At 43.1% G+C, this 15,894-nt stretch overlaps 1 protein-coding gene across 2 annotated transcripts in view; it reads right to left on the reverse strand.

Annotated features, from left to right (window-relative positions):
* LOC131251245 (histone deacetylase 9) overlaps positions 1-15,553 on the reverse strand; it is an 81,786-nt gene extending 66,233 nt beyond the window's left edge. The window contains exon 1 of one of the 2 annotated variants that reach the window (XR_009173686.1): positions 15,356-15,553. Coding sequence is in view for 1 of the 2 variants with exons in the window: in XM_058251861.1 (XP_058107844.1) it covers positions 15,356-15,392 (37 nt within the window). In the remaining variant the exon portion in view is untranslated. The remainder of the gene's footprint in view (positions 1-15,355) is intronic. The other variant, XM_058251861.1, reaches the window with a different exon arrangement.
* Between the last annotated feature and the right edge of the window lie 341 nt (positions 15,554-15,894).

Consider the following 15,894-nt stretch of genomic DNA (forward strand, 5'->3'; position numbering starts at 1 on the left):
ACAGACTGCCCCTCTACACTCATGCCTGGTGAAGGCCCACCCAACTAACATACGAAATTTCACTTAATCAATGGGCCGACTTATGCAACCAAATTGAAATGGGAGAATCTCGATTTGGATAAGCAGTGCTGCATGGACTGAAATTGTGGAAAGAAATTTCTGGACAGCCTGCTGACTGCTCAGGTGCTGCATGGACTGAAATTTAAGTGCTGGACCTGCGCAGGATGCAGGCTAAAATGTGGGACAGATTTTAGGTCGATTTGTAGGCTTAAAGTCGTCGGCATATATGGAACTTAAATGGGTTTTGACTAGGATTTCAACTATACCTGCCTTGCGACTGAGTCAAGGACACTTAGAAGCAGAATTTGAGGCCAGGAATTGGATAAGTCAGGGGACCGTTGGGTGACAGGTCATGGGCTAGTTTAGGGTCAGTTTTTGTGGTTGGATTGAGGTTGTGAATGAGCTGAGCTATGTGACTGTTTGGGACTGCTTACAGGAGTCGTAGGGAGACAGATTTGATGCCTGGTTATGTGGGTAAATGATCAATTTGTATCCAGGTTTTAGGACAGCAGATATCGGTTTTGGCTTTGTGGGTAAGGTCTGAGGACAGTTTGCTAGTTAAATACTATATGGCTGTAGGTTCAGGTATGAAGGGTTAGGATTCAGGTCTTAACTGTAGCTACAAATGACTTCAGAGATTTCAATTTACGATTATATGAAGTTTAGGGCTACAGTTAGGACAGTTCCTCAGAAGGGCTAGTGGAAAGATTTGGGCACTTTACCAAAACTTCTAGCAGATTTGCTGAGAATTGAAACTATTTGCAGATTACATATTTAAAGTTAAGGCTCAAATTGTGTTTTGGATTGATATTGAAGTGAGGGTTTTAGATGAGAAAAGTGTTGAAGGATGGCTACAGACTTAAGGATATTGGAACATTGGAGATGTGATTCAGGGAATTTGGGGATTTTGAGAAATTAGGTGTTAGGGTAGAGGGAAAATTTGGGAACTTTGCAAATTTTGGTCTTTAGGGTTTTGGGAAAATTGGAGAAATCAAGATTATTAGGTGTATAGGGTTCAGGAAATTTTGAAATTTTACCTAACTGGGGTTCTAGGTTTTTTAGGGGATTTGGGGCTTTGTAAAGTTTTTTTTTTTTTTGAAAGATTGGGGCTTTGTAAAGTTAGGGCCTTTGGAATGGAGAAAATTCAGGAAAAGAGAGAGAAAAGAAGGAACTAAAAGAAACAAATGCCAAGGAATTGAACTTGCTCTGATACAGAAATTTATTTATTTTTAGAGGCAATGGAGAAATTTTATTAAAAAACAGAAAACAGCAAGAAAGAAAGAAACAGAGATCTGCTGAGATAGCAGACCAACATTAACACCCTAAAAAACAAAGGTCATAGCCTTTTAAACCCTTAACGTTAACCGCCCATTCAACCAGCAACCTCTTGGCTCTAGACCTAACAGCGGAAACTGAAGACGACGAATTGTTGAAGCATCTATCGTTCCTTTCTATCCAGACTGACCGCCAAATTGCCAAAATGGCCATTCTCCAAACGGAAGTTCTGGGTTTACCAAGCCTGAAACCGTACCAAGTAGATAGGAGATTGTGGGCCGAATCTGGAATACACCACAAAATGTTGAACCGCTGACAGAAGTCGTTCCAAATTTGTGAAATGAAGGGGCAATGTACCAAAAGATGGTCCACCGATTCCGCTTCTCGCATGCAACATAGACAGATATTGACAAGCAGCATTCCTCTCTTTCTGAGGTTATCTATAGTCAGGATTCTGTAACGGCCCACTAGCCACCCAAAACAAATAAATTTGGGGGGCACCGGGAATCTCCAGATGAAAGAGGAAGCTGAGACAGAAGTATTTGGAGAAGGGGAGAGATAAGAATAAAAAGATCTGACCGTAAAGGAGCTTGACTTATCTATCCTTCAGATCAGCTTGTCAGACTCGGATTTCTGCGGCATGGTGTTAGAGATGCAGTCCAGGAGGTCCAAGAACTCGGGGATCTCGCTGTCTCTGAGGTTTCTAGCACATCTCACGTCCCAAACTGTTCAAGCAGCTGTGATCGAGTAGCAGTCCGAAATGAATAAGTTCTTGTCTGGAGTCAGCCGGAAGATATTAGGGAACTGGGTCTTCAGCAGACTGTCCCCCACCCATAGATCTTCCCAAAACCGGATGGCTGACCCATGACCCACTCAAAGCTAATATTTTGGAGGACTGCCTGCTTAGACTTGAGGATTCCTTTCCATAAGTGAGAAGCCCTGTATGACGAGGAATCCTTAAGTCCACCATCCCCCCAGGGATGAGCCATACTTCCCTTTAATGATCAATGTCCATAAGGCATCAGGTTCAGCTCCTAGCCTCCTAGTCCATTTGCCGAGCAGAGCTACGTTCATTCTTCTCAGATTTTTGACATTGGCCCCGCCATCTCGATATAATTTGCAAACATCCTTCCAATCTAGAAGGTGAATGTTGCTCTGATTTTCCTTTCCGAACCACAGGAAATCTCTTCTAATATTGTCAATTGATTTCAACACGGACGCAGGGCACCTGAACAGTGACATGAAGTAGAGGAGAAGGTTAGATAGGGCAGCATTGATAAGGGTTAGACAAACCCCCAAGGACAGATAACGACACTTCCATTTCGCCAAATATTTCTGGAATTTACAGATAATTCTGTCCCACAATATTTTAGGAGGGGAGCCCAAAGAAAGGGGAAGGCCTACGAATGTAGTGGGAAAGGAATCTGCAGGACACCCTAGAAAAGCTGAGAAACTTTCAAGTTTCTCAGATTGTACATTAATTCCGAATAACTCCGACTTATAGACATATTGATACGTAGACCAGAAACCACCTCAAAGCAAAATAGAGCCGTCCGGAGATTGAAGATGGATGACGCAGAGGCTTCAGAAAAGACGAGGGTATCGTCAGCGAACTGGATATGAGTGATGGGGTTGGGCAGCCTTGGCATAGCTATTCCTCTCAAAATTCCTTCTTCTTGACCTTTATACAACATTTTGGATAAAGCTTCGCCGATAATGAGGAAATGAGAGGACAAATGGGATCCCCTTGACGCAACCCTCTCGAATTCTTGAAGAATCCCTTTGGGGAACCATTCAGCAACACAGAGAAGTGAGCCGAGCCAACACAAGCTTCTATTCATCTTCTCCATTTGGATCCAAAACCCATACGAGAAAGCATATATTGGAGGAAACCCCAGTCTACATGATCGTAGGCTTTGACTATGTCCAGCTTACAAAAATACCTTCCATGCCTGACTTCTAACAAGAATGCAGAACCTCATTGCCAATAAGAGCACAGTCCGTTATCTGTCTACCTTTTAAGAAAGCATTCTAGTTTGCCGAGATCAACTTCCCCATAACTTTCGCAAGATGCGTGGATAGGACTTTAGCAAGAATCTTATAGGGACCCCCGATCAGACTAATAGGTCTGAAATCAGAAAAAGTACTTGCACCTACCACCTTAGGAATAAGGGTGATGAATGACGCCCCGAGCCCTTTCGACAACCTGCCTCTTTTGTAAAATTCCTGAATGAAAAGCAGAACATCCTGGCCAACCACTTCCCAAAAGGATTGGAAGAAGATAACGGGGAATCCGTTAGGACCTGGAGATTTATCGCCTCCCAGGGAATCAACTGCCGCCTTGACCTCTTCTTCAGTGAATTCAGCTTCTAGGAGGTCCGCATCGGCTGTCTCCAATCTGTTAAAATGGACCTTGTCAAGGCACGGTCTGACCTGAACTTCCGAACAGATCTTTAAAATGTTTAATTGCAAGATCCGCAATAGCCTGTTTGTCCTCAATACAGACTCCATTATCCTTGATACTGACAATGGCCTTGGACCGGCCGCACATATTAGCTATGCCGTGGAAATACTTGGTATTTTTGTCCCCCTCAGCAATCCACCTGGCTCTCGATTTGATTTTCCAGGAAGCCTCGTCTTCTAGAGCTCTGGCCGATAGGGTCTGGATGATTTGTATGCGTCTACCCAGGACATGGAGTTCTGAAAAAAGGGACTCCGATTCAGATTATCTCTTACATAACTCCTCTTGATGCCACTCCTTGAGCTTCTGTTTGAGTAATCTGAGCTTACATATAAGCCTATGCCCTGCAAAACCTTCCACTTGAGAGCTCGCCCACCACTTTGCTATCTTCTGCCTGATGCCTTCAATTTTAAACCATGAGGAGTTGAATCTAAATGGTTTCGGCCCCCAACCGACTTCTTCCATAAGCAACAGCAGAGGACAGTGATCTAAAGTGGTCCTAGGGAGCGCGATTTGGAGAACAGAAGGAAAGGACTCGATCCACTCTGGAGAAACAATAAACCCGTCCAATCTCGATTGGATGGGGAACCTACGACCATTCGTCCTGGTGAATTTGCCCCTGAGAGCGGGAGGTCGATGAGCTCTTGGGATTGAATCCACTCTGAAAACCGATTCATAGCCAGAGAGACTCTTTTTCTTCGGGAATGCCCTTCTGCAAACCAAATGATGTTGAAATCCCCCACCACACAATACGGACCTGAGAAGGACATCCTAGCATGAGTTAGCTCATCCCAGACTTCAGACCTACCAACATCAACAGAAGGGTCGTAAACAGCAGTAAGGAGACATTGAAAATTAGAAGACTTATCTTTAAGAATAACAAACACCGAGAAGGATCCTATCAAAGGGGATTTGAGATCCCAATTAGAAGATTTCCACGCTACCAAGATTCCCCCGCAGGAACCAGAGGCATCGAGCACTACCCACTTCGCGCGCTCTCCAGAGAGTGGCGAGAAGGCTGTCATTGAAAGACGGAACTTTAGTCTCCTCAAAGCAAAGAATGTCTGGATTTTTTTCTACTCACAGAGGCTCTAATTAGACTTCTTTTCTGCTTAGAGCCCACTCCCCTAACATTCTAAGAGATGATCTTCATTGAGCAACCGACCTTCCCCGATTACCCTGCCTCCTCTGCTTGGATTTAGAAGCTGATTTGAGGCCTGGAATTGGATCCAATCTCTGGAGCTCGCGACTACTTCCTGATTTGGGAGTATGCTTCAAAGGAGTATGGGGTTCTGAAATGGGTCTTCCACTATCTTCAATACACTGGAATAAGGCGATGTAGTCTTCCATCCTATCCCCGAAAGACAACCCAAGCGATCTACCGACGTGCCCGATAGCTTCTCTAATCCATCGCTTATTGTAGATTTTGCCGAAAAGGTCTTCTCTGTCTTCGTCCACTGGATTAACATCAGTGGAAACCTAATTGTGTTGTTGAAGGTTCGCGCATATCTGGAGCGGTTCTGCAACAATCACTTCGCCCCGAGGATTATCTTGGAAGAGAGTGATGGGGCCCAGGTCAAGAGAATCTCCTGATGGATTAAATGGGGAAGTGGGGGATTGCGGACGGGAGTGATAATCTGAATAGCAAGAAGTCAACATCTCTCTTCCCAAGAAATCGTCTTCTGAATCACAACGCGAGCTCTGGTTCGCCATATGGAGCGAAGAGAGACAGAGACTTGGGGACCTCCAGATCACCGATGGGGATTCAAGACGGATCAGGCTATTTTTGGGGATGTCGGGATGAGGAGGAGGCGGAGGTAAAGACTTAATAATGTAGGACGGCCTAATCCAACCTTAAATGAGCAAGGTATTTGGAAGGGGCAGATTCATGCAATATAAAAAAAACAAATAAATATCAGCCTGCTTTATACATCATAAACACAAGAAAGAAATAAGGTTAATATAGCATTGATTAGAGCCATCCATCACAAACACGAAGTATTGAATCTTAAAATCTGAATTTAGTTGGATCCGGCGAAAGATAGAACTTTCGTCTTGCAATTGGTCCGTCTAACGATCCAAGTGGATTTTCTAATCCAGAAAAATAAGAATTTCCTGGATTGGGAAATCTGGAAAATTCAGAAAAGAATTGGTAGTTCTTCAAATTTAGATTTGGGTGATGGGTTTTATGTGGGGATGAAAATCTTTTGAGATCTAATGATTTAGATAAAAAGAAACAAGATTTGGCTTCTAGATCTAAAGATTCTAAGAGAAAAGGAAGGGAACGAGGTTAAAGAAAAGAATACCTTGAGAAAAGAGAGAAGGAGAAAGAAGTAGAGGATGAGAAATCATTTAGTTGGGCCTCACACCCTCTTCTAATCACTGGAAGTCAAAGACGGATCGTCAGAAGCAAAAAGCTCTCTTTTTTTTTTTATAAACATAACATATCATGCTATGGGTTTAGGGCAACCCTTATAAATTCGTAATTACATAAAATTACCAAAATACCCCTACTAAAAAAAGTTTCAAAAAAAAGAAATTCGCACAAAATTGTGCACAAATTGTCTCAAAACTTAAATAATTCAAATGTTCATAAACTAAATGCAAATTGAAAATGCCCGATGGGCCCCGATGATAGCGTCGTGAAGGTCGTGTAATGAAGGTGGGCCATGACGATCCAACGGTCCGATCACACCATCATCTCGATCCAATGGTCCAAATGTCTCCTTTAAGCAACTTACACATGTCATGAACACTTGTGTAAGGTCTTCAACCTCTAGAGACCCGACTCGTATCCGTCATCTAACCACATTGACACGTGTAACACACGCCTCCTGCGTTGATATACTTTGAATGATCTGATGTCCGCATCAACTCCCCTCGCTGAGAAGATCTTGACTCCGGCGAGATAAAACTCTTGTGCTTTTCTAACAAATCTGGATCTAGTCGCTGCAACTCCGCTTCCGGTAACCATGTACAGTCGGATGATGGTATGTTCTTCCACTTCACCAAGTACCTCTGAAATCCACCGTCTCGAGTGGAAACAATTTGCTTATCCACAATTCCTTCAATTTCTTCTCTTTTCTCAGGTATAGTAGGCATAGGTGGTGTGGGTTGAGAAAAAAATTCAGAAATTGGCCAATGGTTTGGAACAAAATTAGGGTCTATGGGATGGCTTGAACAAGGCATTAGATCCTCCACATTGAATGTTGAACTAATCTCCATGCGAGGTGGAAGATCTATCACATACGCATTGGACCCAATCTTTTGCAGAATCTTAAATGGTTCAGCACTGAGTGCTTGTAACTTCTTAACGGTACCTTGTGGAACCGTTTTGGCCTCATCCTAACCATTACATAATCACCCTCATTAAATTCTTGAATTTGACGACGTAAGTCAGTTGAAATTTTGTATTGTTCATTACTAGCATTTATCCGCCTCCTAATCTCTGCATGCAACTCATGAATGTGATGGGAAAATGCATCGGCTGATTTTGAGGTCCTCTGGGTGACTGACATAGGTAACAAATCTATGAGTAGTCTAGGTTTATAACCACTAACAATCTCGAATGGACTCATACCCGTAGACCTATTAACTGAACTGTTATATGCAAACTCGGCGACTGGCAGAACTAAGTCCCAAGTTTTAATGTGTTCACCCACCAAACATCGTAGTAGATTTTCGAGACTTCGATTCACAACCTCAGTTTGGCCATCAGTTTGAGGATGGTAGGCAGACGAGAACTGGAGTCTCGTACCCATCATATGTCATAATGTCTTTCAAAAATAACTAGTAAACCGGACATCCCTGTCAGACACTATGGTCTTAGGCAAACGATGTAATCGAACCACCCCCTTAAAGAAAATCTTAGCTATGTTGGACGCATCTGAGGTTTTAGAACAAGGGAGAAAGTGGGTCATTTTTGAGAAACGGTCCACAACCACAAAAATGGAATCGTGCTTTTTAATTGTCTTGGGAAGTCCAAGCACGAAATCCATACTAATGTCTTGCCACAGTGTATGTGGCACTGGCAATGGCGTGTACAATCCAGTATTCTGTTTCTTCTGTTTTGCCAGTTGACATGTTCGACATTGTCCTAAAATTTTGGCAACATCTCGCTTAAGACTTGGCCAATAAAATTAATCCTCCACTAGGGCGATGGTCTTATCTCGACCAAAATGGCCAACAATACCTCCAGCATAAAGCTCCCAAACAAGGAAATCCCGGAGGGAAGTGCAGGGAATACAAAGTTACTCTCCTTTGAAAAGGAAACCATCTTTCAGCACGAACTCACCCGAACTATGCTGGGCACCTAAGAGTGACACGTATGTTCCCCCAAAATCTGAACACATGGGATACTCGTCTTTCAATTGCTCAAACCCGACAACTTCTACACTTAAGGAGTTGAGCAATGTCACTCTCCTACTAAGGGCATCAGCTGGTTTATTCTCGATCCCGACTTTAGGTTTCAGGACAAATGAATATTCCTGAAGAAACACTGCCCACTTGGCATGCCTTGGGTTAAGCTTCTTTTGGGAATTCAAATACCTCAAAGCCTCATGATCAGAAAACAAGACAAATTCTTGCGGTAGAAGATAATGACACCAATGACGTAGTGATTGCACTACCGTATAAAATTCTTTATCATAAGTGGAATACTTTTGTTTTGCCTCATTCAGTTTCTCACTGAAATAGGCAACTGGATGACCCTCTTGGCTTAGTACTCCTCCTATACCTACGCCTGAAGCATCACACGCTACTTCAAAGACTTTAGAAAATATGGAAGACGCATGACGGGAGCCTGTATCATCTTGTCCTTGATATCTTTGAATGCCTAAGCTGCGGCCTTAGACTATATGAACTCTCCCTTTTTAATGCAATCAGTAATGGGAGCCAAGATAGTGTTAAAGCCTCGAATGAACCGACGATAAAATGTAGTTAAGCCATGAAAGCTTCTCACTTCATGTATGTTCCGCGGTTCAGGCCAGTCAACTATGGCCTTGACTTTTTCTGGATCTGCTCGCATCCCTACGGACGACACTATGAACCCTAAGAAGACAACCCTATCAGACAAGAATGAACATTTCTTAAGGTTCACACAACCTCTCTGCCCTCAGGACACTACAAACCTGCCTCAAGTGGTCAAGATGCAGTTCTTTAATGGTACTATATATGAGTATGTCATCAAAATAAACCACTAGGAACTTACCCATAAAGGGTCTCAAAACCTGAGTCATCACATGCATAAAAGTACTGGGTGCATTAGTCAAGCCAAAGGGCATGACCAACCACTCATACAACCCATCCTTCATCTTGAAGGCTGTCTTCCACTCATCTCTTGGACGTATGCGTATCTGATGATACCCGCTCTTGAGGTCTATCTTGGAAAAAATGGTGGATCTGGCCATCATATCTAACATATCATTAAGCCTCGGTATCGAAAACCGATACTTGATCGTGATCTTATTAATGGCCCTACTATTCACACACATCCACCACGTACCATCTTTCTTAGGCGTTAAGAGCGCTAGTACGGCACACGGACTCATGCTCTCACAGATGAAACCTTTTTGCAGGAGCTCATTTACCTATCTATACAACTCTGCGTGCTCTGCAGTAATGAGGAAGGTTCGGTAAAGTAGACCGTGGGACGAAATCAATGGCATGCTGGATGTCCCGCATAGGTGGAAGCTCATTTGGTAAATCCTCAGGGAATACATCACTGTACTCCTCAAGAACCGAAGTCACCTCAGGGGGTAACTCTACATAAACCTTGGGCGTAACTTCCCTAGCCATTAGGGCATACACCGTCGAATCATCCTGTCTCTTTCTCAAATTCTTTTGCATTTATGATATGTAGAGACTTTGGAATAGATTTCCTCACATCCTTCCTTGACTCACTCGTTTTCACATCCCTAGCCTTGTCCATGTGGCTCTTGGGTGGCAACGGATTAATCTTGATTTTCTTGCCCTCATGCGTGAATGTACACACGTTCGAGCGACCAAAAATCGTGACACCTCTATCGTATAACCATGGCCTCCCTAGAATGATGTGACCTACATCCATAGGTAAAACATCACACCACAACATGTCTTTATATGAACCGATTTGGATGGAGACTAAACACTGCTGGGACACAGGCATAGAAGACGTGTCAACCCAAGAAACCTTGTAGGGTTGAGGGTGAGGAATGGGTTTCAAACCCAAACAAGTGACTGTGATAACTAAGACCACGTCGGTGCAACTACCACTATCCACGATGACTTTGTAATTTTTGTCACCGCTCTTGATAAATGTGTAGAAAATTGTGCTTCTGCGCCAATCATCACTCTCTTTAGCCTGTGCTAAATCACATCTAACTACAGCTAGTGGTGCAGTCTCTGGTTCTTCTTCTTCATAATCACTAGCACCTATCTCTGGGTGATATTCCTCAACTTCATAATCACCCATGTCATCCGCATTTTCATTTGACTCATCTATGACTAAGGCTTTCCCTCGAGTCTTTGCCATGCACTGGTATGCGAAATGACCTGTACCTTCGCACTCATAACATCTCAAGTGACTACCACTGTCAGGATTGGCACCGAGGACACCTTTGCCCTTATCATCCTTAGGCTTAGGCGGTACACTAGCCTGCGCCCTAGGCTGACTTCTAATGTGAGGTTTGGTTCCCTGAAAACTAGATCTAACAGTAGAGTCTCAGGACTCAAAGCGCCTCGTGACAGGAGACTTTAGGTAAAGCTCTAACTCCTGTACAACTTGGTAAGCTTGATCCAAGTCACCCACTGCATGGGTCATAAGCTCACACTGTAGATCCATGCGAAAACCTACCTTGAAACACGCCAGCATCACTAAGGGATTCTCCTGAATATCACACCACATCATATACTCCTCAAATTTTACAATGTAATCTGCAACCGACATAGATCCTTGGCGTAATGCAATATAAAAAAAACAAATAAATATCAGCCTGTTTTATACATCATAAACATAAGAAAGAAATAAGGTTAATATAGCATTGATTAGAGCCATCCATCACAAACACAAAGTATTGAATCTTAAAATCTTAATTTAGTTGGATCCAACGAAAGATAGAACTTTCGTCTTGCAATTGGTCCGTCTAACGATTCAAGTGGATTTTCTAATCCAGAAAAATAAGAATTTCCTGGATTGGAAAATCTGGAAAATTTAGAAAAGAATTGATAGTTCTTCAAATTTAGATTTGGGTGATGGGTTTTATGTGGGGATGAAAATCTTTTGAGATCTAATGATTTAGATAAAAAAGAAACAAGATTCGGCTTCTAGATCTAAAGATTCTAAGAGAAAAGGAAAAGAATGGGGTTAGAGAAAAGAATACGTTGAGAAAAGAGAGAAGGAGAAAGAAATAGAAGATGAGAAATCGTTTACCTGGGCCTCACGCCCTCTTTCAATCACTGGAAGTCGAAGACGAGATCGTCAGAAGCAAAAAGCTCTCTTTTTTTTTTCATAAACATAACATATCATGCCATGGGTTTAGGGCAACCCTTATAAATTCATAATTACATAAAATTACCAAAATACCCCTACTAAAAAAAGTTTCAAAAGAAAGAAATTCGCACAAAATTGTACACAAATTGTCTCAAAACTTAAATAAGTCAAATGTTCATAAACTAAATACAAATTGAAAATGCCCGATGGGCCCCGATGATAGCACTGTGAAGGTGGTGTAATGAAGGTGAGCTGTGACGATCCAACGGTCCGATCACACCATCATCTCGATCCAATGGTCCAAATGTCTCCTTTAAGCAACTTACGCATGTCATGAAAACATGTGTAAGGTCTTCAACCTCTAGAGACCCGACTCGTATCCGTCATCTAACCACATTGACACGGGTAACACACGCCTCCTGCGTTGATATACTTTAAATGGTCTGATGTCTGCATCACTTAATAGCCAAAGGAAGATACTGAGTAGAAGAGGATGGATCATGGGATTCCACCGGCTGGAGATGATCCACATCCGAACCTGAATCCGAAATAGTAGGCCCGATCAAAATGGACGGAAGAGGCATGTGAGAAGAGTTAACAGGTGACCCGCGTTGATGAGGAGACACGTGCCACTGGGATGGGCTCAAGGTTCTGATGCTGAGGGACACGCGTCTAACCCCGCTGGAGAGATGGCCTTCAACTGACTAGCTACTTAATGTCCCTGACATCGGCTGCTGACGTGTCCGTCCTAGGACCCTGCGCGCGTCCCCGTCTTAAAGAAAATCTTCCAGCTGATCTAAAGTCCCGCACGCAACCGCTGCATGCATGCCACTTGTCGCTACCTCCTTCCGCCGCAATCGAGAGGGCGAGGCTCGAGGACCGTCGCCTGTTGAAGAGGATCGGAGCCGGTCACTGCTGCCGCGTGTCCTACGGATTGCATGGGCCACAGCTGAAAGTGGATGCTGAAGTGCTGTGAGCGGATGTTGAGAGTTGATCGCCCTCGTCGGTGGGGCGATTCCACCATCGACGACTCCAAGACTACGTTCGACAAGGGGTCGGGATCTAGCATCAAAGACGGAGGTTCTAAGAGTTCGGTTGTCTCACCCGCGTCAAAGGAGAAGGTAGCAGAAGGGGAGAAACTCACAAATCATGGCTGGAAGCTAGTATCTCACCGACGACTGCTTCCCTCATCTTCAGCTAGAAATAGGGAATCCTATCCTACTCTCTACGTTAGAGGATATCCAAAGGGGTGGTTCCCCATTAACATCTCCAGGATATTCGGCCGCACCGGGAGCAATCATGGACGTCGTGATGCCAAAGACCACTCTAGTGGGTCCTACAAGGGGTTTGCGTTGGTCAGAATGTCCTCCGAGTTAGAACTAGCTAGGCCGGTGGAAATGCTACACGGTGAAATTCGGAGGGCATCCCTTGCTAGTGCAACAGGCGATGTTTGGACCTAATCGCCTCGTTCAGTAGAAGAGAGGATCCAACCCCACTGTTACTAAGGAATATCGTCCTAAAACTACCCCTTCCCTCCCAGGGATCTCGGAAGGCCCCTCTTTCAGAGATGCCCTACTCCAGCATAACCCATCCCAACACAAGCAACCCACCATGAATATCCCTTCTCAGCCCAACCAACCCTCTGGGATTATCCCCCTACCTACTCCCAAGTCCGACCCCATCAGTAATGTTCCCACAATTCCAGAGGAGTGTACAATCCGCATCAACCAAACTTCTTTCAACAAAGCCAGAGAAGACATCAAAGATACCATTATCATCATCAGCAAAGGCGGGGCATCCATTTCCCAGGTGAAAGATTGGATTTCTAAAATTAAGGGGTTTCATCCCGGAAATTATAAAATCAAGCCCGTGGGTTACAATGAATTGTGGGGGTCAAAGTCTACCCAGGTCTCAATCCGGAAATGTTGTTAATGGTTGGTCATTTACATTCAAGGGGTCCGGTAGCTAGAGTATTGAAATGGGAGGATTTCTCCATGTTTGGGAAAGAAAATATTTGGATTCAGGTGTGGGGTGTCCCCATGGAACTCTGGTATGATGATTTTTTTCATCTCGGTAGTGGCATGCTTAGGGTCCTTTCTCGAGTTGGACAATAAGACGAAGCTGGGAGAGGAGCTAACTGTCATCAGAATGAGGGTGAGAAGGAAGAAGAGCTCCCCGATCCCCCCCTTCGTTAGGGTCAAGGTCGACGATCAATCGCTCGAATTGCCGATGGTCCGTGAAGCTCCTGAAGAAGTCTATCCTCGGTGGGGAGACCTCTGATACAGAAATTGAGACAAGGAAATTTATAAAAAAATAATAATAATAATTTTTTTTTTAAAAAAAAGGAAAATCTCTATTCGGATGCTTTTTTTTTCTTGAAGCTCAAACCACAATTTTCCACAAATGAAGTAAAAATAATAAATAAAGGATTTTAGATTGATATCCAAGAGCCTGCTACCAGCCACTATGCTAGTAATCGCAATATTTCGCCACTCTACTTCTACGTAAGCAACACATGCCAAAGTATATTACACTATAAGAGCAAGGAGGAAACTCAAAATAGCTAGCTTGGGCAAGTGCTTAATGCTTGAAACATAAGGACCATGTTTTCGGACTCCTCTTTTTTCCTACATATAAGATATGGACCATTCATCAGTGACCCCATAACGGATGGGCCATGCCCCAAATTCCAACTAATCAGGCAATCCTGACCATCCAATCCAAGGGCTTCTAAGTATCACAAATGGACAGTTTAAAAAGTGGCCCCGCAAAACAAGACATGTATTCCCCTTTTTCCATATCATGGGCAAGGGCAACTACATTGTTCATACCTCAACCAAGAAAATAAGTTCCACAGGGAAACACATCATGAGGTGGACTTTGCATCATCAAGATCTTCTGCTACATCTGCATAAAGCATCACTTCACTTCAAGCTTTCTAGTCATAAAACACAATTCATAACCCTCTGACTTTTTGAGTACCTATGTATTATTTTCTTATTTCATGTCACTGCTGCATGCTATAATCGCTTTAGTAGCTACTGACAATTTCCTTTACCTTAGCAGGCATCAAACAGCTTAGGGCTTGTTTGATTTTCCAGTACATTGGTAAATACCCTGTAAAGGGGGTAATAATTATTTCTTAAACAGTCAGATGGCCTTTGACAGTAAGGGCTACTGTTTCTTTTGGTGTGGGCCACTTGAGTATTGGATTTACATAATTTTTCGGCTTATATCTCAAAATGTTGTAGTAAAACGGATGGACTGAACAGATATGTCATATACATCACAACGAGGTCCAAAAAATTTAACTAGCACTTTTGAACCGGTTTTTGAGGTAGGAATTCCCAAAAATTTTCAAACGGTGAAAGTGTCATAATTAGCCATTTACCGGGTATTTACACTTGCATTGAAAAATCAAACAGGCCCTTACAGCTTGGGCATTTTCACAAACAGTCAATAAATACAAACAGTATCTTTTTCCTTTATTGTGCGTTTGGATGCCTATAAGTTTTTAAAGTTATAAGTTACAGGTAACTTACATGTGAAAGTGAGTTACAGGCAATCCTGTTTGGATGCAAACTGTAAGTTACTTACATGCAAGTTCGTTTTTGTGTCTGGATAACCTGTAAACTAGTTAAAGGAAAGAAGCTGTATATTCACGCCAATCAGAACTTGGATTAGAAAATTATTTAAAAATCAGACTGACGCACAAGAAAGCTTGGATAAAAGCATGTCATTTTGTTGAGCCCATATAGATGAATAGTTAAGCCGACTCTTAAGCTAAATTAATCAGCTAACCCTAAACACGGTGGTGCATAAGAAAAACCCAAAATCGAAATGGTGAGCTCCTGTGCAGTGGTAACAGCATCTAAAGTTAATTTTTCCCCCCTCCAGTGCACGTTAGTATTAAACCTAGTGATAATAATCAGGAGTCTATCTGGTGCTATGTTGAGAGGAGGAGGACGAAAGCATGACGATTCGAACACAAGCCCCTACGGCGTAGGTTAGAACAGCCGTAGTTATAGCTATTGTTTCCTTCTGAGAAATGAATAGAGTGAGGGAATGAGGGAAGGATGGAGAGACAGTACCGTCGTAGAAGTAGGCGATCCTGTCCTTTGAAGGCATTTTAATGGAGGAAGGATCCAGTCATTCAGGAGAATTTCGCCGTTGCTGCATGGAGTTTTCTAGCATCCGCTCTTCCTCTCTTTTCTTTTTCTGTGCTTGTAAACCGCGAAGAAAGTGGACGGCTCATCGACCAGTCCTAAAACGAGAGCTTTTACACGGACCACCCTCCCCTCTCGCCTATATTTCAAAAAACCTCCTCGCTTTCGGCTATTGTCGAATAAACCCTCTCCTTTTCCACTCATAAAACACCACCATGATTACTTTCCGTCGAGGACAGTTTGATTAGGAGTCATTTGGATGCCTGTATTGCTGTAATTTTAAATGGTATTTTAAAATATTTTCAGTATTTTCAAAATTCCTGTCGAAACTATACCCCCAAACAGGATTGGCAATCCCCAAATTTACATACATCTCATATGTGCCTTTCTTGTTATTTGGCAGCATGAAGTAATTGGAGGTTGCCAATCCTGGGGGTTCTGAATCCAGGGGTTCCAAATCCACT

This window comes from Magnolia sinica, chromosome 1 (genome assembly GCF_029962835.1).
Source record: "Magnolia sinica isolate HGM2019 chromosome 1, MsV1, whole genome shotgun sequence".
Classification (NCBI taxonomy): domain Eukaryota; kingdom Viridiplantae; phylum Streptophyta; class Magnoliopsida; order Magnoliales; family Magnoliaceae; genus Magnolia; species Magnolia sinica.